The sequence below is a fragment of the Toxotes jaculatrix genome, chromosome 12 (genome assembly GCF_017976425.1).
Source record: "Toxotes jaculatrix isolate fToxJac2 chromosome 12, fToxJac2.pri, whole genome shotgun sequence".
Classification (NCBI taxonomy): Eukaryota; Metazoa; Chordata; class Actinopteri; family Toxotidae; genus Toxotes; species Toxotes jaculatrix.
Genome location: NC_054405.1, coordinates 21,549,058 through 21,574,511, shown reverse-complemented (window position 1 = coordinate 21,574,511; position 25,454 = coordinate 21,549,058). Strand labels below are relative to the sequence as shown.

Here is a 25,454-nt window from a genome sequence, read left to right as displayed (position 1 = left end):
TATAAGAGGAATAAACAGGATATAGAATAATGGAACAAATAAAACTGAGAATTACAGCTTTGCCATTTTTATCCTGCTGGAATACTACATAGCTCCAACAGAACAGGTGTTTGTAATGTTAGTGTTTCATAATATAAAATAACAATATGGTCCTTACAGTCATGACTCCATCCATCAGGCCACTCTCTTGTTTTGGACCCTGCAGCCTTTCCATGTTCCACTTGTCCATTGTAGAGGCTACCCACGGGTCATCTATGTTCAGCAGTCTGAAACCTGTCATGTTGACCCCACTGTAGCGGTATGGCTCCAAGTCCAAAGCAAACAAATCCTGCAAAGGGAGCAAGGAGATGGAGATGAGGAGCAGGAGGGAAAGGTGGATGAGTTTGGGTTTGTATGTGTGTGCGATAGAGAGAAAAATTAGGATGGAGATATAAATGCCAGTTCACGCTGTAATGTTCTAAGCCTTTTCATTGTGATGATAAATCACACCAACATTTTTAACATTTCCAGTGGAATTACAAAGCCAGTTCAAGGCCAAATTGAGCTCACAGAGGATGAGCTTGGTCTGTTTGTGCCAACACTGTCTCATATCTCCCAAAAAACAACTTTAGCTGGACATTTTTCTAACTCACCAAAGTTGTGAAGAAAAAATGGTAGTACTCTGTCATCATTCCCATTGATGAAAGCTGCAAAATGAAAAGAAATAAAGCAATAGCAAAAGAAAATGTCAGGCCATATTGCTTATTTTAAATATGAATAGTTCCCCAGTACTACAGCTACAGAGTCACATCTTCAATAACAAAGTAAGTTGCATGGTGCACCCAATATGTTATACATATATTGGTTTAGGTTATTTTGTTTTATGAAATTCTAAATGGAGGAAGCCACTTAACACAAATAAGAATCAAAATTATTGATGGATCTCACAAAGTTAAAGGAACTTTGCCCAAATAGCACCAATCTATAAAATGAAGAATAAGTTTTGGACCATTTAAAGTTTTAACAGTGAAAAGAGGAAGTGCTATTTCATTCTGATGAAGCAATTCAACAACTTTTCTTTATCATATCTTTTAATGGCAGCAATTTAAATCATAATGAAAGCCTTAGTAAACAAGATAATAGGTTTCATAAGAATTTCTACAACACAAAAAGACACTGCCTTGGAAAGAATCATTAAATGTGTTGTTCCCAAAGGACACATAACTGTGTGGAACACAAAAGACCAAACTAATGAAAATACTTGCAGAAGTCCCTGTACAGACCTGCTTAAGGAGCTCGGCAGCCATGCGATAGGAACAGTCAAAGATAATAAAAAACTCCTTGTCTTTCTTCAGTTCCTTAAGGAGCGGTCGGGCATCTTGGTTCCCCGGTGTGAGCTGGCGGATCTTGATCTTCAAGTTGAACTTTGCAGGAGCCTTGATCAACTCCTGCATCCGCATCAAACCTACAAAACAGGAAGTTAGACCTCTCATGTATCCCCCCTTGGACATTTGTTTTTCCTCCTCCTGTGCAGAAAGGTTATACAGAATATCACTTCGGAGGTTCACTGTCTTGCTCAAAGACACTTAGTAAGCTGTGTGCTTGCTGTCATAGGGACTGGGACCTTAAACTGCTGCCCATCTCTTATTTATATCTTCTTCTCAGATTCTTCTACTTTGTTTTTAATCACATCAAAGTCAAATAAACACACACCTAACTACATGTCTGTCTGTATCCTGTATACATGCCAGTGCACAGCCAGGTGTAATTGTGCAGGTGTGTGTCTGCGTGACATTTCAGAAAAGTACATTTCTGATCAAAAATAAAAGGCAAAAAAAAAAAAAAAAAAAATCCATAAACTATGACATTTCAACAGTGGCATTTCATATTCTCTCGGTCGTGGGCAGGGATGCTATACAGGACACTGCTGGATTCAGTGCTGTGGTTTGGCTCACCGCAGTTTGAAATCAGAGGGCAGGAACTCTGGGGGGACTGGGGCCCTGTAACAGATTGGGTTCACTGGCCAGCACGAGGAAGGTGCAGCAGAATTGCACTGTGTGAGTAATTATAACCATGACATATGAATATACTGCATGGTCCAGAAAACACAAGGCAGCACTTTTGACCTCGTCTATGTATTGGTTCTTTCAAATGTCATGAAGTGTTATGGTTGATATCCAGCAATCGAGTTTGAAGTAAAATCATTACCGAAATACAGTTTTCAGTCACTTATTCTTGAATAAGTAGAAACTGAATGTTGTAGATTTTGAGAAAAAGTGTTTTTTTTTTTTTTTTTTTTTTACCTTAAAATCCATATTCAGGTGCAGGTCAGCATCATTATAATATTAGTATTATGAGACAATGTTTTTTCCTGGGATTTTGGCCGTCGCAAATTTTGAGAGTGAAAAATGGCAAAGTTACTGATAAAAACCTTACCTGTGCTGTCTTCATAGACCACTGTTAGCTTCCTCCATTTGAAGAAAGTGACTACGTCCAGGATGGCCCTGGCGATGGCGGTGTACTCGGGATACAGGTTGATGAAGAAGGTGTCCTTGTTGTCCACTGACGGGTGTTTCCAGCGGGTCTGGATGTGAGGGACTTCCAGGGCGTTGCAGATGGACTGAACAGCACTGACCGAGGAGCTGTGAGAAGGGCCGAACACAGCAACCACCCCAAGAGCTAGCTGGTCACACACTGGTGGTAAAGAACAAAGTGAGGTGGTTGATAATCACAGGTTTGTGTGACTGTAGTTGCTGCCTTTTGTAAAAAGCTTTAAAATATTATTATAATTAATACTGAGTAATAGTGAGTAATTTTACTAACTATGGAAAAAGTAGTGAAGGCTCACTCAATCCATGTCACGTTTATGTAGTTAAAAACTTAATAAATTTGTAAATAAATACATACATTCATGTTTGGAGAACTTAAAAGATGCATTAGATGCATTTCCAATCTTAGAGAGAGATGCTATTGATGCCTAATTAAGCTGCGCTGTCTTATTGATTTAGAATACCTACAAACTGCCTGCAGAGGCATCAAAATGAAATGAATTAATTTGAATTAGAGTGCGTTATAAACCATTTATGAAATGTTTGTGTACTGCTTATAAATGCTAAATAGGGTGACTAAGTTCTACTGCTCATGTTACGTCTTAAAATCATTTCATACCTCTCCTGGAAGCCTCAAAGCCATCAAAGAGGTTGATCCGCTGAATGTCATAAGTAAGAGTAGTGTTTGGCATCAGGGTCTTGTTGCGGTTTATGTTGTTTACAGCAAACTTGAATGCCAGCTCGTCCATACTCACTAGCTCACTTTCCCGGGTCTCGAAAATACCACCTGCATGTGGAGATGGAGGAGAAACACAGAGACCAAGTTGAAATCAGAAATGTAATGATAGCTATCACTACCAATGTGCAAAAACACTGTAACCGCAGCAGTCTTGGTGATAACAGAGCTTGAATTGATGGATTCTGTTCTCCTGTGTGGGTTGAGAAATTCTGCCACTTTTGGTAAGAAGAAAGCTTTTCAAAACCCACCACACAAATTTAAAAAAGCCAGACAGTCAATCTGAAAGTAAGGTTGTTACATTTTCACTGTTCACTAATGATATGTCTTTTACTAAGTGCTTAAAAAAAAGGAATTTGTGATTATATGCATGTACGCACAAACTTTGTACTCGTACTTTTAACCGGATATGGAAAATTCATGACCTTCAGACAAATAAATAAGCGCGACATAAAAGTATGTTTCAGTAGAAAAGCTTAAATGGGAACAAACAGCAGTTAATGTAAATAAAGGAACACAAAGTGTATCAAAAAGCACATGGACACCAGAAATTGAGAGCATTGTGATTAATGTCTGAGAGCTACTGAATGAATAATGGAAACGGAAAATGTTTTAATATGTGTAATTATGTCTCCCTAACACTGTACTTTAAATCAGCAAATGGTTGTTGGACCCACGCAAGTTCAAAACAAGGAACACACACGCTTCTAATCATCCCAGTACATATGTGCTCGGCGCAAAACAACTTGTACTAATGAATATGCTTTTATTTTATCAACTACAGGAAATTACCAACAGAGGAGCAAACGTCAAGGCCTTGATGAACTGAAGTGGACTGAATTCATGCTGTAAATGCTATTTCTTTAATGTTACAGGCACCACTTTCTATCAAAGAACCATTGTTAAGTCTGTATAACTTTATACCTAATGGCTTCACCAATAGTTATTAAATAATTCAGTATTGCTTTGCAGATAAAACTCATCAGAAAGAGCTAATTTGGGGTTGGCAGATTATTTAAAAAATCGCTTGGTGGTATATCCTTTTTGTTTGATGCAGTTGATAAGTTCATCATTAATATATTGTCATAGGTTTGTCACTTTCTAACACATTCTCAGTCTAAAATGCTGAAAGTCATTAATAAAGGGTTTTATTCATCAAGTCAGGGCCTGTGAGAGTTAATAAGATGTTAATAGATGGACGCTGGTCTAGATTGTCTGCAGCCCTTCTCTACAAGGTCAGTGATCAAACAGACTAAGCAGTCAAAGGGAATTTTTTTTTGCAACCTGGCAACCCGAAAGCTATCAGAGAAAGTGTTATTAACAATTAATAATGAGATCATTACAACCTATAAAGGGCACCTTATAAGAAAATGAAACCAAATTCTGTAAATGACAACAGGTAGAAGACACTGCCATGGACAACCATGGACAAAATGTAGTTGTCATATGGTTCACAGAAGCCAGACAGATACAGATAAGTCTAAACCAGACAAGGTCGACAATATTCACATATATTTGCTGTATAAAACCGTCTGCACACTAAAATTACACCAAATGTTCTCTGCAGCCTGACTTAATGAGGGTCATTTCAGATAGTTCATTTTATGCAAACCAAATCTCCCGGTCATAAACAAAGCCATAAACATGTTATGTCCACAATAAAAAAGAAAATATTTGTAGTTTCAGTGCCTCCAGCTTCAGTATTCTACAAGCGATTTTTGGAATTATTTTGGAATTCCCACAGAAGCGTGCAAAATGAAGATGAATATTAACGCTTGAAGATGAACAATCATAATTTTCTCATATAGTATATTCTAAACACTTTGTTCCTCAAAGAAAGTCATGTGGATTCAAAGGCAACTGCTCTTCCACTGCTCTCACGTTCACACTACGGGGACCCAAGGCCACACACAACTCGTTACATGGACCAGCTGTCAGCAGGCTTTGAAGAAACTTCTGAAATTGCCCCGAAACTCCTCATCAACATCCTGTCATCCGGGTGCAGAAGATGTGAAGTGTGGACTTAAAGGCAAGATGAAATGGAAGTAGCATAATTGCTCCAGCGGTGTGAAAGGGCAGGAAATAAAAAGGCTTTCAGAGCTGCTTGTGGAGGTTCAAAACGAGCTTTTGAGAGACGAGTCAAGTCACATCAGTCAAGGCAGGGACAAAGAAACTGAAATGGACAAGTAATTGTCATTCCTGTCGTTAGAATTTTAAGGGTAGTATCCACAGCATGACACTGGTACATTTTTGCTCTGTTGCCGAATGTAATTTTAACAGTTTGGTCTGTCTGCTGCACAATTTGTTCAGTCTAGTAAAATGTTTCCTGTCTTTCCTTCCCAGAAGCTGCATTACAATGTACAAATGATAACAATGACTTCACCAGACGGACTTCACCATTGCAGATCTACACCAACCCTGAAAATTAGATATTGGTACAGTGTGGAGCAGAAATCCTGAAAGTTTACTGTGATTGTTTGCTTTACTCTGAAGCACCACAGCACTAGTGTGCCACTGAATTCATTTACTCTCATTCTGGTTCTAGTACAGATGTATTGTTTCCCATAAATGAAGCATGATGCAGCAAAAGAAAGGACTCCCCAGTTGCCACACAGAAACTGGTCATATTTTAACCCTTGGATGCATGACCTACCAATACCTACACTCTTCCATGAGTGGGGTCAAAAATGACCCCAATTAGAATAAATGCGCTTTTGCAATAAACTTAAGAAATTTCTTTAATTTTGGTTAAAGATAATGATTTTTTATTATATTTTGATTAACAAATGAGTGATTTCATTTTTGACATGTTCATTTATCATATTTTATTCACATTTTATCACAAAAGAAACAATCAATCAATCATGTATCAAAAAATGTCAAAATCAATTGTGTGTATGTCTGTCTGTTACTACAATGAAGGATGAACAGAGAATGAACATAAAGTAAGTCCAGGGACCATAACACTGTCCACGCACATGTAGAGACACAAATGTCTTCTCTCTTCTCACTGTGTGCAGCTGTTACAAATGACTTGCTGCTGGCTGTGATCGTTGCACACAGGAATACTGCATTTCCAGCAGCATTTGGTGGCTTTGCGATCTTTGTTTCTTGGACACATCTGGCATCTCTTTCTCTTCTGTTGGCCCTGTGTGCTTCTCTCCTGTGGCTAATTTGATGACAATAATACTAATACCCTATCACAGAAAAGTCAACTAGCTTTGTAGTTGGTAGTAAGCTAACTAGCTAACAACAAAATAGGCTAATTTGATGACAATAATACTAATACCCTATCACAGAAAAGTCAACTAGCTTTGTAGTTGGTAGTAAGCTAACTAGCTAACAACAAAATAGGCTAATTTGATGACAATAATACTAATACCCTATCACAGAAAAGTCAACTAGCTTTGTAGTTGGTAGTAAGCTAACTAGCTAACAACAAAATAGGCTAATTTGCTGACAATAATACTAATACTCAGAAAAAAAAAAGTAGATAAATGAAGATAATACTTACATGTATGTTGCTGTGTAGAAATGACCTCCTTGGTGGTGAAACTGCTAGCATCAGATGTGTAAGTGCAACAGTAAGTGTATACTGACAATCACAGTTGATAAGGATCAAAGGTTCCTGGGCTAACTTCAGATTTCATAGGAAATGTATGGGGTCATTTTTGACCCCGCTCATGGAAAAGTGGGGTAGTCATAGAAAAACTGCAATTTCTTGAAAAGTGTGAAAAAAAAATTTAAAATTGCAATGGCCTCATGTCACAAACATGTTTTATGAGGAATACCTGGAATATGAAAATATAAATACTTTTAATTTAAAAGATTTTGAAGAATAACAACCCTTGGGGTCATTTTTGACCCCACTTATGCATCTAAGGGTTAAATAAAGAACTTGCCATATGACATCAAACAAGTATGTTTATCTTACATTTTGTCCATTTGACTCATTGTAGGTCAAAATTTACTGTACTGAAAATGTATTCACTGGATCTGCACTGGTTTTTATGCACCTGGTCTCTGAAGTGACACTGATAGATCAGGGTTTGTATTACAATAATAGGTCTTCTGGAGTACATGCCAGTTTTTCATTTCCACAAACAGGAAGTGATAAAGGTCCAAGGTGGTTGTTTGAGCTATTATTGGAATTGAATTAATAGGCCATCACAACAGGTGGATAATGAATTCATTATTATTCATTCAGTTGTTGGTTAATTGTTGCCTCCATGTACCAAGACACTATAATATGGCAGAAAGGGGAGAGAGGACTTTTATACACTTGCCAATGAAACAGCAGCTTATTAGCAATTATAATCAAGAGCCATTAGTCCATTAACATAAAGATGTAATTTCTTCTGCAGTTACCGTAATTACTGCCAAGCATATAGCAGTAACAGGAAGAAACCCATAAAAATGTGGATATGTGGTACAGAACGACGGATGGATGGGCAGTTTATCTGCCTGCTGCAGTGGGAGGAAAATACAAAACAAAAAGCTGAAGAACAAATCAGAGCTTCATGCCAGTGTGTCATGTAGAGCTGATCAATCTCTTCAACAACCCACTGGATAGATAAAGATGTTTATTGGTGTGTGAGTGTGTGCGCACATAGAGATTCTCATATTGTCCATCTGTCACTTAACTATTTAATTACAAATAATTATGTCTAACATTAGTCATGCGTCATCTTCTTTTGCAGAGCAGCTTGAACTTTACTGTGGGTTGTGACTGCTGCAGTCATGGAAATGGCATTTTTTAAACATTGTGGATTTTTTTTTTTCCCTGGCAAATGAATTAATGTACCTCAGAGCACTAAAAGCATTCATTTAGCTCCCAAATAATGAGGAATAATTTGCCTCAGGAACACACATCCATCTGGCCTACAAGACAGCATAAATGGGTGTTAAAAGTTTCAAAGGACCCACAGGACTCCATAAATGCCTCTTAACATGCATCTGGGGTCTGCAGGTAGATTTGATCTGCATAAAATTCAAGCACACTCAAGATGCACTGAGGCTGCTTAAAACACAGGACAGCTCATTATGGTCAAATTGAGGGTGAGTGTAAACATAAAATCTTCCATTTGCCAGTGGTGATTAATATTTGCGTAAAATTTTGTTATTTAACAATGTCTTACTCCATTTGTTCTTCATTTGAAGGTTTGAAAGAGATGGAGAAGCTGTGATGTAGAAAGGAGACGATAAAGATCACACTCCAGAGCGCAACGCAGGATATTACCGTTTTGTGTTTTCATGAAGTGAACCACCGGAGGAAGAAAGAAAAAAAGATTTTTGACTCACCAATGACAACTTGTGCTAACATGATATTTGCATAGAGATTACCTGCACATTTTTAATACCCTAGCACAATCTGGATGTGTATAGAAGGGTATATTCTGTGTTGTAATATCTGATGTTTTCTCAGACTGCCACAGAAAAAAAAAAGATTAACTGATGATTAAGTGCCTTAAAGGTACATTAGCATGCAGGGCTCTTATTCCTAATTATTTCTCTGACATTTTCAACTGTTGTTCACACTTTTGACAGAGAGGGAACTAAGTTTTAGGGGAAAAAAAACAGATCTCAGGTGTCAAACTGAATGACAAGACATGTCACTGCACCCACCGAAGACAAATAAAGGGAGACGTACGAATGGGCAAACAAGGCAAAAATGCAGTCAGGGATGTAGAAACAGGGGAGAAAAAGAGAAGACCTGTGACAGGGACAGACAGAAATAACTGAGCATGACTCCTAGGGCACCAAAAAGACTTGGAGTAGTCTCTGGAAGTTATCTGTGGCAATGCTTACTCAGCTAAAATTACAAGATAATTTTCATCAACTGTACCTTTTTACACATTTACACCAAATTAATATGGCTCAAAAAACATGGCTCTTTTTTTTTGCATTATCACTAAAAAACAGGAAAAAAGGAATTTTTTTTTAGGTGTAGTTTTCCATTTTGGTGCTGATTTTCTACCATGAAAGCAGTATGTGTTATAGCTGCAATTACGCTGGCAAAAGACCAGGGCTTCCTCTCAGGCTGAGTTTCTCTCAGGTTCCAAATTCATTTATTTTTTTGCTCACAGATCAGACAGACACAGGTGTCACTAAATCAGACAAAGACAAGGATGGATAGAAGCGACTGTTCCGCTCGCCGTCCTTAACTTAATCTGCACATCGCAAGAAAAGCCCCATGGGACCAAGGGATCAATACATACAAATGAATACCAGTGTTATTTACGCTATTCCCTGACACTCACTACAGCTACCTCACCATCCTCACATCCAAAAGTCCCTGGGTTTCTGCCAGCATGATGAATGATCACACTACTGAGGCAGCCAATTCCACAGGGTATCTGTGTGTATATCTCTGACAGAAGTGAGGCAAACTTTTCCAAACTCTCTCAATTTGGCTGAGGATCGATTCATTTGTTTTCCTAATGGCCTGACGGTTGTTGGAGAGACAGAAACTAATGAATAAAATTAAGCAGGTACCCTTTTTTATAAATGTAGATTACAACTCCAGCTGAATTTAAGCAACTCAAATGAACCCCTTACTGTCCAAAGTTTTTGTGTATAATAATTTATATATAATATTTCACAAATTGATATTTTCACATTAGATAAATGTATATTTTCATACATATATTGATGTCACACCTTGTGTAAAATCTTGGAATGTCCTCTTTTAGACTGTACAGGGCAACACAGTGATGAAAACATTTAATGCTACATTTAAAGTCTTACCTGCTGCTTTGCAGCTATCTTGTCTCACCACAGTAGAGCATGATTTGTGGGTCAAGAAACAAGGGTCCATGGACAACTGGGGGTTCACTTTGAAAAGCCAATGTCCACTAATTAAATCAGCTCATAAAGTAATAATGACAGGAATACGTGAGCTTTGACATGAATACAGGAATTCCATAGTTTCCTTTTCGTGTGGTAACCTAAACATCCAGAACAAAGCCAGTTCAGATGAATTCAAACAAATGATTTACAGCGCAGGAGAACAACACGCCAATCAGAATCTCCTTTAGACCAAAACCTATGGACCTATGGACTGTTTAATTAAATGATTCTATAGCAAAAATATACTAATTTATACTAATATACTCCTGCACAGGCCAAAATTAGAAATTATTGGGAAAAGCATCTCAGAATGCACAACACATCAGACCTTGAGGCAGATGGGCTACAACAGCAGGAAACCACGTCAGGTTCCACTCGTGTCAGCCAAGAATAGAAATCTCAGGCTGGAGTGAACACAGGGTCACCCAAACCAGACAGCTGAAGACTGGAAAAACTCAGCCTGGTCTGATGAATCTGGATTTCTGCTGAGGCTACAGATGGTAGGGTCAGAATTTAGCAACAACAGAATGAATCCACAGACCCAACCTTTCTTGTGGTAACAATCCAGGTTGCTGGTGGTAGTGTAACAGTTTGGGGAATATTGTCTTGGCAGACTTTGGGTCCCTGAATACTAGTGTATGATGATTTGAATACCACAGCCAATCTGAGAATTGCTGCTGACCACGTCCATCCCTTTATGGACACAGTTTACCACCTTGTGATGGCTACTTCTAGACTGATAATGCACCATGACATAAAGTAAAAGTTGTCTCAGACTGGTTTTAGGAACATGACAGTGACTTCTTTTTCAGTGGCCTCCTCAGTCACCAGATCTGCTGAAACTGGAAAGCGAAATTAAAAAGAGAAAGAAATAAAAAGACAAAAAATGTAAAAATAAAAAATAAAAAACAAAATCTTTCTTTTTCTGTGTTTAAAAACTCTTAATTGTGATAGGAGTGAGAAAAACATGCAAAATGAAACTCCAGAGTATTATATTTGCAATGACATCAGGGACATGCATGAGATCTGGAGCGTTGTGGAATTATAAACAGCTTTAAATTTTACAGGAGGAAATGCACATAGTCATGAAGTGATCATTAAGTTAACAGAAAGCGACACCTGGAGCCAAACATTGCAATTCTATGATTTTTCTCACTCTCTTAAACACACATATGTACGTGCACAAGTGCGCACACACACACACACACACACACACACACACACACACACACACACACACACACACACACACACACACACACACACACACACACACACACACACACACAGATAGTGTCTATGTATGTAAATCTTTTAGAGCTGGGCCTGAGCTGAACCATCAAAGCTGCACTTATTGGTCTTGAATGGTCCTGAATATTAATGTGTGACCCAGAGCTAAACTCCAGATCAGAAAAACCTCTGCATGTGCTACTGTGGACTTCACCAGATAAAATGAATAATCGCTGTCCATGCTGAAAAGAGCTCGAACACTCTGGTGAGCTTAAATAAAGATGTTATCAAGAGATACAGAATACTTTGTTTTCTCCATTTCAGGTGGCAAAAAATAAATAAATAAATAAAATAAAATCATGAGTACCACTTTACATAAAGGACTTTAGGATTTTAACTCATCACAGATAATATCAGTATTAGTTTATATTATATGTCAGATGCTAATGAACAAAATATTGACCAGCATAGCTATCTGATTTTTTTTAAGTCTTAAATGTCAGTGTCAGTATCAGCCTCAAAAATCCAGTATTGATTGGGTGCAGGTTGTTGTTAATGGCTTGTTTAATGATTAAATTCTGTGTATTAACATGACAGTAAACAGTAATGACACTTTTCAAATCAGTAATAAGAAGATATACAGTACAGATATACAGTGCACACCCTCTTTAATCCAATGTAACCTTCTTTGAACTCTTAGCAAGCTCTTCAAAGTCCCACCTCCACTCAAAAATATATGTTTTAATTATTGCTAATTCACTTGGATGTCTGACGGTGCATGTGCAGAGTTTGACACTAGAAGGGAGTTTTCACATTCTTCTGCTGAAGAGGGAAAAAGCTTCTCTGTGCTCACCTTTAATTTGAAAATTTGAGACTCAGACCTACAATCATATGCTACTTACAGATGAGGGATGTGGAAACTTGAAATTTCCAGCGCTTGTACACTGAGAATGCACTTTTCTTTGAATTAGACATCTTGAGATATCCTGTGTCAAAGAGTTCAATGTTTGCAACAAAAAGATATTTGCATATTTATAGAGAAAGAATAACTCTGAACCATATTATTGAAGGTGCAGTATTTTTATGTGTTTAAACATGTCTGGAGGGGATGTTCACTTTATCAGAAACTCCACCTGTTCCCTGGCTGCCCCCTCATCCTCTCATCTCAAACAGCAACCTCTTCTGTCAGAAAGGTGCACCCTTCATCTAAATATAGACTCACCCCAAATTCTTTACAGGATCATAATGGTTTAATTTTGATTTGTAAAACACTGATATACAATAGAATACAGTTTTGTGCATTTTGAAATATATCACTATGAATGTATAGCGTTATAAAATGTTGCTCTATGTTATCTGATCCAGGACCAGCAACCTATGTCCCCCCCTCTGGCCTATTGCTCTCAAACAGGTGGTAATGACACCGGTTCTTCATTCATTCAGTCAATTAGATCAACACATTACTGTTCGACTCTGGCCTGATTCAAAGCCTGAAAATGCGACGCTCAGATAATGAACACAGCCCACAGCGCTCACTCCTGTCTAATCAAGTCTAGGTGAAGTTCTCTCACTCCTCTTAACACCACTCCAAGGCCTATGACAGAAGGACCGAGGATGATTACATCGCACCAACTACCTACACTGCATCCATCTCAGTGATGGATGGGTTTCAGCATTTGTGAAGATCAGCTGCCAGGGGACATATTTTGAATGAAAGTGCCCCAAAAAGATTCTCTGGTGAGCGGAGGAGTATACAAGGAGGAATCAATAATCTATTACTTTCACCTGCCTTTGTGTCTGGGTATGTGTAGCAATAAGCACATGTAGTCCTCAATAATGCATCTTGAAATCAGATTGAAATTTGAATGATTTAAAAGATACTTTCATAGATATTGCATGAAGACTGAACTTCAGACATATCCCTTGATGGCAAAGCAAGCTGTGACTTCCCAAAATGTTTCTGAGTCTGAAAATCTAGTATCCATAAAAAAAAATAGTCTTTTTGAAGAAGAAGATGAATGCTCTTTACCAACAAGATATTTTCTGTTCAAGGAGATTCATTAATAAAGGTGGGGTTATTTATTATCAGCCCAGAGGGAGAATTCTTGCTTGGATCCACCATATGTTTTTCTTATGGTGATTTAAAATTCACCTAAGACTATTTCAACAACCTTTTCTTTCCACAAAGGACTCGCTGTGTGCTCAAAATGGGCTGAGATGTGGAAGGTGCAGACTCCTTGGCTATAGCTGCAACTGGCTTTGTCTCCTAAACTAAATTAAACTAAATGGGGAGTGAACTGAATTTGTCGTTTATTGCAGGTTATCTCTGACTCTGCACTGACACAACCTCACCGACAGGATTACCTCTTAGATAATAATAAGAACAAATAATCCCATATCCACTTTTTCTGGGATACAAAGCTCAAACCACCACTTAACAAATACTCAGCAAGATTACAGCCACACATTTTGGATAGCTAATGGGATATGGGGGTAAAAACAGAAAACAATAAAGGAGTTTAAAGTCCAAAAACCACAGACAAGACTATGGGGACAGGATGTTGATGTAGTGTTACACATCTAAGATGCTCTCATATCTCAGGTCTGAAATTGAAATTGAAAACACATACATACATTTACCGCTGGTTGCCAACTCAGACACGCAGGGAAACACAAACATCACCGTGCGTAAACAGCTGTTGCGCTTACCTATTCTAAGGACCTGTGCCGAGCTCAGACAGAGCTGCGCCGCGAAGAGAAGGTAGAAGAAAAGTCTCTTTCTTTCATCCATTAGTGCTCCAGGCAAACTCACCGCGAATACTGACACCATGACAGAAAGACACGACCTCGATCCAAGCGCTGGAACACCTGACGGGCCATGCCAGCGCACAACCTTTTAAGTTTTATTCCCCATTCGATCCCTTCCACTCTGCATCACTCCATCGCACCCAACAAACAAATAAACCCCCCAAAAAAGATGATGATGAATGTACTGTCCTGTAATAAAAAAATCAGTCCAAGTCACATGTTATAAATAAAAAAGTGGCAGCAAAACTAAATAAACAAAAAATAGCCAGAGTAAACAGGTCCACTTTTACTACTACTTCATGCGCCTCCAGGCTGGCTGGAGCAAGAGGGAGAGTGAATGTGCAAGGATCATTGTCAAGTAAGCCGAAATTTCAATGGCTTCCGGAAAGCGATTTCAAAATAAAACCAATCTGAGAACAGCCCACACCTGTTCGTCATGGAAGTGTGAAAACGGACATTTCACACGGCGTTTTTGTTGAGTGAGGCGATGAGGCCATATGGTATACAGGTATCTGGCGAAAGATACAGCTGTTCATCATGTATAGTCAAACTATTTTGACGTGTCTTTTTTTTAGACAAGAGAAGCAGGAATGATTGCTGTCCTCCTGGAAATATATATTTTAGCTAAACAAATTAAAAAAAAAAAAATTATTATTATCTGTTCTCCAAAGATGTACCTGCTTTTTTATTTTTAACTTGACATTTCAGCTTTTACACTGAAATTACCCGTGGTCTAATTCTGGTTGTCTCTGGCGAGTTTGACTCTATTTGGTTTGGATTAAGGAGCAGATGGATTGGCAGCGGTTCTCTCCACCGGTCCTGATGAGAGGAGAATAATCTTCAGGTTACAGGGCAGATGCCAGATTATCTCTCACTGCAGACAAACAAGGTCTTTATCTCACTGGCCCACTGGATGCCTTCCCATTCAGTCCCAACGTTCATGAAAGACAGTTCAAATAACGGGCTCATAACATGGGAATGTATTTTAAATAATCTAAACAGAGTCACCTGTTGTGCTCCCTCACACCCCTCACCAAAAATATTTAATGCCTTCATAGAGACCTGAGTAAACACTGTATTTTCATTATTCTGTCAATGTTTTGTGGATGGAGGGCCACAAAACTAGTGATTGATGCGGCATCTGTTCACCACTACACTGAACACTTTCTGTGGTTTGTTAACTCTGGACTGTTGTTTGATATTGTGACATTTGAAAAAGGCAAAGATTCCTGATGCCAGCCATCTCAAAGTCTCACTCTCCTCAAGCAAAGTCCGCATCACATCAGAATTGACATTTTGTTTATCACAATGTTTGTGAACTCTCTCACGGCTGGGAGCCAAATGATCTGAGGAAACCTGCCAACTCAACCTGGACCTCTGACAAACAGCCTATAGACAAACTTAATTAACTCAGAAAATGACCATCCAGCCTCTCCAGAAGGAGTCCTTGGGCAACAATCCTAACACCACACTCGCCTGATATGAATACTGAGCAGAGAACTTCTGTTAAATGCCATACGTGTAAATGTCTGCTAGTGCTGCAGAAACAGGACTACTTATTAAATTAAAAAATACAAACACTAGAGGTCCATTCTGGTCAGGCAAATTGAATTTCAAAGATATTTCGTCCTACTTAACTGTATATATCTGTGTATAATGTAGTTTGGAATTTCCATGTGATGTCTTTTACCTTAAATCATGTCATATTTTCACTAAATTAAGCTCCCTCCCCCCCTTCAGGTTTAAACTCAGAATATTTGTTCAGTAATCCATCAAGAGAACTTTGGATCCATCCTTTTTTTCCCCTAGACTTTAAAACCAAGAAAGTAGATTTTCAGACTGAAATTGAATCTTCAAAATGGTCTGGCATCAATCATTATTTTTATTTCATCAACTGAATGTGAACTCACAATAACCTCCGTGAAGAGCTGATGATGATAATGAAATGCTAGGTGTCCCTTTGAGAGAGAAAAGTTGGTTATTAAGCTTTTTAATCGATATTGCAGAAAGAAAAAGTAAAAATGAAAAATAATTAGCACTTTCACACAAAACTAAATTTAGAAAATTTATTTTAACATAAAAAGATAATACTCCACAGTTTTTATGTACGAACACAGTTTTAGTACAAAGGGAGGAGTCAGAGGGGTTCTCACAGGATTTTCCTCCAAGGCCAGGTGATTGTACCTCACAGTCTGAACGTCCTTACTGGGCACCATCACCCAGTAAGCTAAAATCTAAGAAACCTGCTTCATAATAAAAACACAATATTAAGAACATCCAAAGTGTGTTTGTTTGTTTCCCTCCACTCTCCTCACTCTCTGAATAAGAGATAACTGGCAGGTTACCCCTCCCCTCCCACAGTTGGGTTTTAAGTGCATGTTCAATACATCCATTAAGGTGCGATGTGTTGATTTCAGCAACAGTGCGTTGTTGTGATGACATATAGTGAAACAGCACAGCCTGGTGGAAAGGGGAAGAAATGCAGGAGTGGTATAGTGGAAATAGTTAAGGGAGTGAAGTCTGTCTCAGCCAGTTTATTTTGTGGTTGTGATGCTGCTTGTCATGATAAAGGTCAAAGGAGCTGGAGAGAGTAGAAAATGATGTCTGAATCGGTCAGAGGACGACTGCATGACAGCTCTTCCCCTTGGAGTTAAAGTACAGTCACTAACATGGTTCTGTTGGATACTGGTTTTCATAACAACAAAGAAAATTCAAGTAAAACAGGATTGTTGTAGGAAATATTATGCTATTCATCAAGGACATGGAGCATGGGCAGGGTATGGCCTCTGGGACAAAAAGGGTCCAGTATATTTGATGACCTTAATGAAAAACATTGCTTATTAAAATAACAATGCCATTTTATTTAAGAAACTAAAGCAAAGACTGGACATTCATGTGAAGGACACAAGCGCTGGCTCTCTCAAGCCTGTCTCGGGCATCAAACACACAAAAGGTGGTTTGCAACACTGGGCAGAGGAATGTGGTGTAAGCATTAAAAAATACAGTAAAAATGCAATAATTAAATAAAGAATTGGTAGACTATATGTTGTCCAAACTATCTTTTAAAAGGATTTCTAGGAGACAAAAAGTGAGCTTCGAAACATGTTTTTATACAAGAGGTTAACGGCACTCTATTGTACTCCTGACTATACACCGATGTGCAGCTGATATTAAGTTAAAACGATAAAAAGCACAATAAAGCTAGTTGGATCTCACCATCTTTTACACAGCAGTCGTTAAGCCAAAAGCCCCTGAAGAAGAGTTCAGTAACACACAGCCCTTGAGTGTCAAAATACAAACACAGTTTCTGAGTCAGAAAAATATAACACCCACATTCCTGTGTTGAAAAATAGACATTTTTGGCCAGAAGGTCACAGTTCAGTGATGACGTCTCCTCAGTACAATGTGTGCATGGTACAGTAGCTGCCTAGAGTCTCTGTGTCTGTGCTTCTGTGTACTATATGCACTTACAGTGTACAAACACATACCTGCTTATTTACTTGCGTGCACGTGCAGTGCTGTCTTGTTCATACGTTCACATACCTACGTTCCACAGGTGCGTGTGATGCCTGGGTGTGTGTCCAAGACAGTGAGGACTCTATTCTTTCTTAGCCACTTTACAGCAGCTCGGGATGAGAATCAAGATACCTCAAACGAAGCAGAGTACTTTTCCTTACTCTGTGTTGTCAGTACTTTAGGATTGTCTGAATAAGGGAGATACAGGTGAGGTGGGAAGAAAAGGGTTGTGTAGTCAGACAGGAAGGACTGGCTGAGGTTCAATACCTTCTATACATGTTTTCTCCTTCAACTTCTACATAGTTAAAGCTTGTATCCACTCTATCCCCCATTCCCCCAAAGTGGAAGAAACCACACTTTGTCTCCTTTCTTCATCTTGTTGTCTGTAATTAGTTCAGAAGACGTCACTGTTGCAACCATTAGCAAAGTCATCACGTCGCACCCAGACGACGTCATGGTCATTGTTTGTGGCCCCCTCCACAGCACACTGCTTCAAGGGAGCAAGCTTTAGAGTTGGGGTTGCACAGCGGGACAGAGAGACACCGCAGTAAGTGAAGGAATCTACTGAGCCTGAACCGTCACCCTGCTTTATTCGATTAACTTCCTCCTCCTGTATCACGGTCTGTATGTTCTCACCTTTAGTCTCTACTTGCCCGTTCAAGTTGTGGCTCCTCACCTCTCCACCCTCTAGATTGAGTCCTTCCATCTTCCCCTCCAGGCCGTCCGGTTCTGCTGACGCAGCTCGGACAGACTTGCAGTACTCGTCATCGTCGCTTAAAATGTCTGTCTCCTTCACCTGCCCCACATCGATGCCCTCTCCCTGGTCTTCGTAGCCACCCAGGTCGAACTGCTCTTCCACCCAACGGTCGGTGTCCTCTCCTTGAGTTTTGTGGGATTGAGGGAAGGCATGCTGGAGCAGCGGTGAGCAGGAGGAAGGGTGATGGGAGGGGTCAGGATCACTGCTGTTGTTGTTGTTGCCATGGAAAACCAGGTCGGTGTCGATGGTGAAGCGGTTCCTCACCAGCTTCCTGCGGGCCAGCGTTCGAGATGGAGCTGAAGCTAAACAGACAGAAAAAGATAAAGGACACCTTGTCATGTACAAGCACTTACATTAGACAAAGTAAGCCTTCAGAGATGGTCCTGTGTTCTTTGGTCCCAGCAGCATGTTGTGGTTCCTGTAAACTAGAAGATACACTGAATCTCTGTCACCTGCTCTGTTCATGGTGGGCCGTGCCCCTTTGAGGGCACACAGGCGTTTGCCCCCGAATGGGACGTACTGCTGGTTGGGTGGCAGAGACTCAGTCTTAAGAAGCTGGCGGCGCTGCTTTTCCCTGAGGATGGAGTGGACTGCTTTCAGGAAGTCCTTCTTACTATCTGGAGAACTTTAAATCAGACAAATATACAAGAATTTTAAAAATAATACATTTTAAAAGTGTATTTTGTTGGTTGTGTACCTTCAGTTCTCAGGTTTGAAATACATGTGTACAAAAAAAAAACATACTTGCAGCACAACTGGAAGGTTCTCTCTGGTCTACCTTCAGATTCGGATCTTGTGTGAACTATCTCACACACTGCTGTACCCTCAGAGTCTGAGAGAGGGAGGGAAGAGACATGTGATCTTCATTTATAAAAGCATTCAGTTAATTTCCGTCATCAATTTCTTTCCCTTTAACAACAGGCCATTAGGCAGACAAATGATCATACTAGAGCTGAACTGCTAGAGGCTGATTTAGGACAGAGATAGGACGCAAGGAAGAAGGCATGCAGACCTAAGTATCTGTTTTGTTTGCAAAGGTTATCATTTATTTTCTGTTGGAGAGAAAAATAGTAACACTTAGTGGACTCAAGGGCCTTTGAGGCTAATGTCAGAATTTAGTGGGTCATCAGAAACGACTTCTGTGGTTTGTGTGACTCACATACAAATGATCTTTGCTTTGACCTCAACATTAAAACTCAGAATATATTAATTAGTGGTTAGGGTTCAAATGATGGTGATCAAATCTACTTTGGAACAGAGGAAAAATTTAGTCTGGGTAAAACCAAAAAAGTAACTGTAATGTCCAATTTCCTCAAAGAGTTTTGTCTAAACATTTCACTTCTGAGCAAATACATATTTTAGACTAATTACCAGATAATTAACAAATTAAAATGAAAAAAGCGAGCCAACAACATTTATCCAAGACATGAGTTAGGCGTGTTTCCCAGTTCTGATACTGACTAATCCCTGAGCTGGCACCGACCCCAGCAGCAATTCTAACAGTTAAGCTGTGGAGACCAAACCAGTCGTCAAAGAGCTCATTTTCCCTTGAAGAATTGTAATGCAAGATTAAAAATGACTTCTGCTCTACGTATTTAAGTAGACCTACTTGAAAGGGCACGAACTTGCAGAGAGTCTGTTGCGATCATGTGTCGGAAACGGAAAGGATCCCTGTCATCACTCACAGACGCACGGTGAGATCCACCCTGGAAAAGAGAGACTGGGTGAATATTGAATACGTGACTGCTGCAATACATCAACATCACAGCAGAGAGCACAAGAGTGCAGTGACAGAGGGGTGGTTTAACAGACACAGCTATCTACTGTTGTGTACTAGGGGAACAGTGAAGTGTGCATATAAGGTCTCTTTGGTGTCTTCAATTGCCAATAACTACCTCACATTCAATAACTCAGTCCATTGTCCCATGATGAAGAACATTAACCTTAATTTCTTTGTGGTCTCAAAGTGCTATGCAAAAATAAAAAAAAAAGAAAGCCACATGAAAAAGACACTTCAGAGGAAACAGAGTCCCAATCCGCAGAGCACACCCTCCAAAACAGTGTGTCTCAGACTGGAATTCATTAACAGAAAATGAGAAAAATAGCACTTACGATTTTTTTCCTGTGCTTGGAGCAGTCTTTGTAGACAAATACAACTGCTGTTTTGAACACTAAATAGAGAGCAGGAGAGAGATGAGGAGGGAAATGAGAGAAACCATTAAGAAACCATTCATTCATCGCATATACTCAGTTTAACAACAACGACAGCTTAATGCAGCATGTCAATGGATGCTTTTAGTTACAGCTCTCGAGGAAAACTAAACGAGCCTCAAACTACTGCCGTGCTATATCAGCAGCACAAAAGATGAAAATGGACCAAAGTCATGACATTGCGTGCACAAAGCAACTGTGTCCCCTCAAGATCACCTTGCCAGGGAAAGCCCTTATACCATGTAGATGTAATATTTATTGCCAAACGTGTCTGAGCTGAGTAAAATTTTAAAGACAGAGGGCACTTGTGGGTGTATGAGAATCTCATGTGAACCCATCAATGTGAAGACGACATGCTGCACTTCACATGAACAGTAAGAAATAATGCAAATTCCATATGTTACATGCCCGGCTTTCCTTTTACCTAGTCCATTTCCATCTAAAATAGAGTCCAGTGTCACACTATGCATGACAGCATTATGTGAGATGCAGTTAAGGGCCATGTGCCAGTATTAGTGTTAGGATACAGTTATATAGTGTAGTATTTACCACAGAGAACAGTCAAACATACAATGTGTGCTATAAAGCTCATGGAAAATATCTGTTTCATCTACAACAAAACATCCCACACTCTTGGGAATGAGTGCTCTACAGATCATCTGTCCACCGCAAACCCTGCAGCTGTGACAGGATTTTCAAAGTTATATAACATTTTGACCAATCCTGTGCATGAAGATGTAAAACACCATTTCACAATCTATTTCCTTACTGTTCATACTGAAGAGCCTAGCTTGAAAATAAGACGGCACAACTCAATTTTACAACTCATCATAACTCGAAATGTGCACAAAAGTGGAAAGTATCGGCTAGAAAGCAACCAAACCCAACAGCAAAGCATAAAATGAAGCTCAGTTATTTATCCTGGGTAGATCAGTATGATATATTAGGATGTACTCCAAGGCTGTTGGATTTGATTGTAGTGGATGTAGCTCGATAAATCTAGAAAACATCTCTGTTTTACATTATGAATAACAATGTTCTGAATGGACAACCTGATCTCAATCTAAGAAATGTCTATATTAGGAAAGCCTGTGATAAACCAGAACCAATTCCACAATGTAATCCAGAAGCATTAATCCTTACCAAAAGCAGCCAAGTCAGGGTCCTTTTTGCTCTTCACCAAAGAGGCTGGAGGGTTGATCCACACCACTGTGGAATGTAGCAAAAGATCCCCCATCGACAGGTCAGCCACCTGGGATAAACAGAAGTGATTAAACAGATTGTAAAATATAAAAATCAGTCACTAGATAAGTTAGAAGATTCACAGTGGATAACCTCGAATAAAATGAGCATTAACATATTTACCTCTTTTTTGTCTGCAGTCTGTTCATTGATGAGCTGGTCGAAAACGGCTCCGTACTCCTCGTGAAGCTTTTGCATCTCGTTGATGTGACTCGCAACCTTGTTCATGGCCTTCATTGCAACTGAATGGGACAAACAATCGTGTCACAGTCATAACTATCACACTTGTATCCTTATTTATTATAGTTCCATTAAGTCTGAAGTACAGATGATAAAGACACTGGTTTACCATCCAGGTGGTAGTGTTCCTCACTGTCCGGGTCAGTGAGAGAATAGAGCTCCTTCAGCAGCAGCGGGTACTTCAGGACCCTCTGGATGGGTTTGATTAGGTAAGACTCCAGAGTGGACGAATGCTGCTGTCTGGGGTTTCTCTCAGCCAGGAAAGCTTTGAATTCTGGGTCGGTCTTTGCTGGAGGAGCAGAAATATGACTATTCATTCATTTTGTAAAGGGGGGCAAGAAAACACTGAAAGAGATACAGACCACTGCATCAAAGGGATAAGCTGCTGTACCAACAGAGGATTTCCATCTTAAGATAAAAACTATTAAATAAACAGGTGGCCACTAAAGTGTCTCTCAGGGTGGCAACCATAACAGCAAATGCAGAACTCAGCTGTACTTTTAAATGTGTCTGGACAGCATGATCACACACGCCGTCAATCTCAAGTTTACGCCTCATTGTGTGCTGATTCTAGTTGCAGCTCGCCCTCTGTGCTGCAAGGCATGCGTCTAAAACAACATGTCTCCTCTACTACATTTGCCCTTTAGCTATCACATGCCACTGATGATAAAGAGCAATAAACTATTGTGTAACTATCAGGCAAATAAGTGGTGGCAATGAGCTTGATGCCAGTCAAGAATATTTGCATGTGTTTACCTTTTGCCAACACTTTCGGGACCTTGGTGTGGCTGGCGCAGAAAGCGCTGTAGATCTTGAAGCGATCCGCGTAATACAGAAATGAACCACCCAAAGAGAACAGCACTTTCTGTGGAAACACATGAGCATGTCATACCATGGCAAGTTAAGTCGCTTTACTTTTAATTGTGTTTGATCCATTCAGAGCCAAAGAGAACAAAGTGTTTTGTTTGGGTGGTCCACAGTAGTAAGAGAAATGTAAATACAGTGAAATCCATCATTTGTACTGCTGAACCTGAACAAGACAAATCAGAGCAAACACACCTGCACACCTGCAATAATATATCAGGAATTATTGAAGCCAGTTCTAAACAAAGGAAGTAAATAGCAAGTAAGTAAGTAAGTGGAGTTCAAGAGATCAAACTTCCTTCACCTTAAATTGCTCCACCCTTTCCAATCTGTCCAGATCTGGCACCAGTCTGATTCCATCTTCCAGCGTCCGGAGAAACTCCACCTGGAACTCCACCATCTCCCCGAGGTTACCGAACAAAACGTCCAGCTACAACAAACAAGGAGCATCATTCTCACACTGCTGTGACCTTCAGAGAATTCTCAGTGCTTAGGTTGTGTACTGTATATCTACAACAACTCATTTACAGTTTGTTTGTTTTTTTAATTCTTGAATTATATAGATCAGCTACAAAGTACCTCATCCTGTGTAAGGAAGCTCTCTTTCTGCAAAGGTGTCAAGTAGCACTCTATTAGGCAGTTCAGGTCCTGAAAAAGACAAGGAATATGAAAAAGATCAGCCTGTGATCATTCAAGGAGGAATGAGGCAGGGCATGTATGGGCGTCATTTGATGTGAAGGCTTTTTAATGTGGAGTCATTAACTGAGGATCTTAAATAGCAGAAAGAAATCAGATTGCACAGGTATGAACATATCCCACCATGACACAGAAAGCCTGTCAGCATACTGCACAGCTATAACAATGATTAACTTAAGCTTTACCAGCCCGGTCATGAGAAGCATGTCCGTTAACATCATCGAATTTAAAGATTGTCTTATACAAATCAGAACACTCCAGAGAGCTTGTACTCACTTTGACGTAAGTCTTCTCTGTCTCCACCAGTTCACTGATGACCTTGCGGAGTTTGTCTGCGTGGGAGAGCTGTCTCTGGGTGGCAGTTCCTGCTGTGGGTGGCAAAGCCGACACAGGACTCGGAGAGAGGGATGACGAAGACGACGACGAGGAGCATGACATAGGGCACTCCAGGGGATTCATGTCATGGAGACTGCGGCAGAAAGCAGTGACCTGCTCCGTGCTCTGAACAGAAAGAGACACAGAAACAGGATGTGTCATATTCTACAGGTTTTTAGGATCTGTAAAGGGTCATTTTATGTCGAAGAAGGCTGCTATTAGTGTGTTTTTAACAGCTATTCTCCTAAGAGCTCCTTCACAAAAAAAAAAACTGGAAAATATGAACCTCCAACAAATTGCCCTTTTTCGTTCACAGCACATTCTTGGAGAACCTGCCATAACAACACCCTCTTACATCCCTGGTATCAAAAATACCAAGCATGAGCAGACCTGCCAACCCTGACTGGTTGTAGGCCTAATGGGAAAAATATAAAAACAAATAGGGGCTCTCCTCCCCACCACCCCTCTCTCTGGCTGTTCAGACCAATATTAACTGCTGCAACTCCAAACTGAACTGGTCATACGATACATGTTCAGTAATGATAAGAATCATAAGAAAGTGTGGCTCAACAATTTCTGGAAAAAGCTGGAAATGCAACATCTTACGAGTTGATATGCAGCAGCTGTTTAAGAATTACACACTGGAACCCACACAGGAACATACATTGTTAGGTTCAAGAGGTTCTGTCCACATAAAACTTTTTTTTTTTTTTCACCATACCAAGACTGTGAAGGTGAACACAACAGTGTGTAGGCACCAGAGACAGAAAAATAGAGAAAAAGTGACATAGGAGCGTCATCAACAGTGAGAGGCTGGATGTGTTAAAGCAAATCTGAAATTTAGCATGAGTAACACAGTAATATTAATGTAATTATTCCTACAGGATCAAAATCTTAATCTTTTCTACGTCTGCAAATACAACATAATAATTTACTTCTTCCTATGATGAAAAATGCCACTATCTCTGGATTCAGATCAAACATTATGGTTTGATAGGATTGTTCGCGGGCCAAGTTCAGACAGGCTGTTGCTTGGACTGTGAGGTCTGTTGAGCAATGGAAAGAGTGACGAAGAGAGAGATGTACATTTACTTCTTTTTTTTTTCTTTAACTTTCCTTGCTCATTCAGGACTGATAGATTGAAAAGACAAATTAGAAAAAAGAGAATTTCCTTGAAATGTGGGGGAATGAATGAGCTCAGCCCACACACCAAACACTAATGGCAAAGGATTTATACTCATTTAATGTTACTCCTGTTAAGACCAACACTACATTCCTCATCCTAGCCTTTACAAAACTCATAATAATCTATACTATAATAATAATAATCTATTATATATATAATAATCTATGCTATAAATGTAACTGTCATTCATTAAATAAACCTTTAGAGAAATGAAGG

At 39.5% G+C, this 25,454-nt stretch overlaps 2 protein-coding genes across 5 annotated transcripts in view; both read right to left on the bottom strand.

The window, feature by feature from the left end:
* LOC121190435 (glutamate receptor ionotropic, kainate 1-like) overlaps positions 1 to 14,134 on the bottom strand; it is a 30,708-nt gene extending 16,574 nt beyond the window's left edge. The window contains exons 1-6 of the mRNA XM_041051158.1: positions 14,053 to 14,134; positions 3,148 to 3,315; positions 2,416 to 2,673; positions 1,263 to 1,444; positions 633 to 686; positions 158 to 328 (exon numbers count right to left, since the gene is read on the bottom strand). Of these exons, the coding sequence (XP_040907092.1) occupies positions 158 to 328; positions 633 to 686; positions 1,263 to 1,444; positions 2,416 to 2,673; positions 3,148 to 3,315; positions 14,053 to 14,134 (915 nt within the window). The remainder of the gene's footprint in view (positions 1 to 157; positions 329 to 632; positions 687 to 1,262; positions 1,445 to 2,415; positions 2,674 to 3,147; positions 3,316 to 14,052) is intronic.
* Positions 14,135 to 16,162: 2,028 nt separating this feature from the next.
* Positions 16,163 to 25,454, bottom strand: part of tiam1a (TIAM Rac1 associated GEF 1a) — a 53,858-nt gene continuing 44,566 nt past the window's right edge. For 2 of the 4 annotated variants that reach the window (XM_041051393.1, XM_041051394.1), the window contains exons 18-29: positions 23,954 to 24,178; positions 23,561 to 23,629; positions 23,286 to 23,411; positions 22,874 to 22,982; positions 22,227 to 22,406; positions 22,001 to 22,119; positions 21,779 to 21,887; positions 20,537 to 20,595; positions 20,034 to 20,130; positions 19,169 to 19,256; positions 18,877 to 19,049; positions 16,163 to 18,726 (exon numbers count right to left, since the gene is read on the bottom strand). In XM_041051393.1, the coding sequence (XP_040907327.1) occupies positions 18,062 to 18,726; positions 18,877 to 19,049; positions 19,169 to 19,256; positions 20,034 to 20,130; positions 20,537 to 20,595; positions 21,779 to 21,887; positions 22,001 to 22,119; positions 22,227 to 22,406; positions 22,874 to 22,982; positions 23,286 to 23,411; positions 23,561 to 23,629; positions 23,954 to 24,178 (2,019 nt within the window). In that variant the 3' untranslated portion in view covers positions 16,163 to 18,061. The remainder of the gene's footprint in view (positions 18,727 to 18,876; positions 19,050 to 19,168; positions 19,257 to 20,033; positions 20,131 to 20,536; positions 20,596 to 21,778; positions 21,888 to 22,000; positions 22,120 to 22,226; positions 22,407 to 22,873; positions 22,983 to 23,285; positions 23,412 to 23,560; positions 23,630 to 23,953; positions 24,179 to 25,454) is intronic. The other 2 variants (XM_041051396.1, XM_041051397.1) reach the window with 2 other exon arrangements.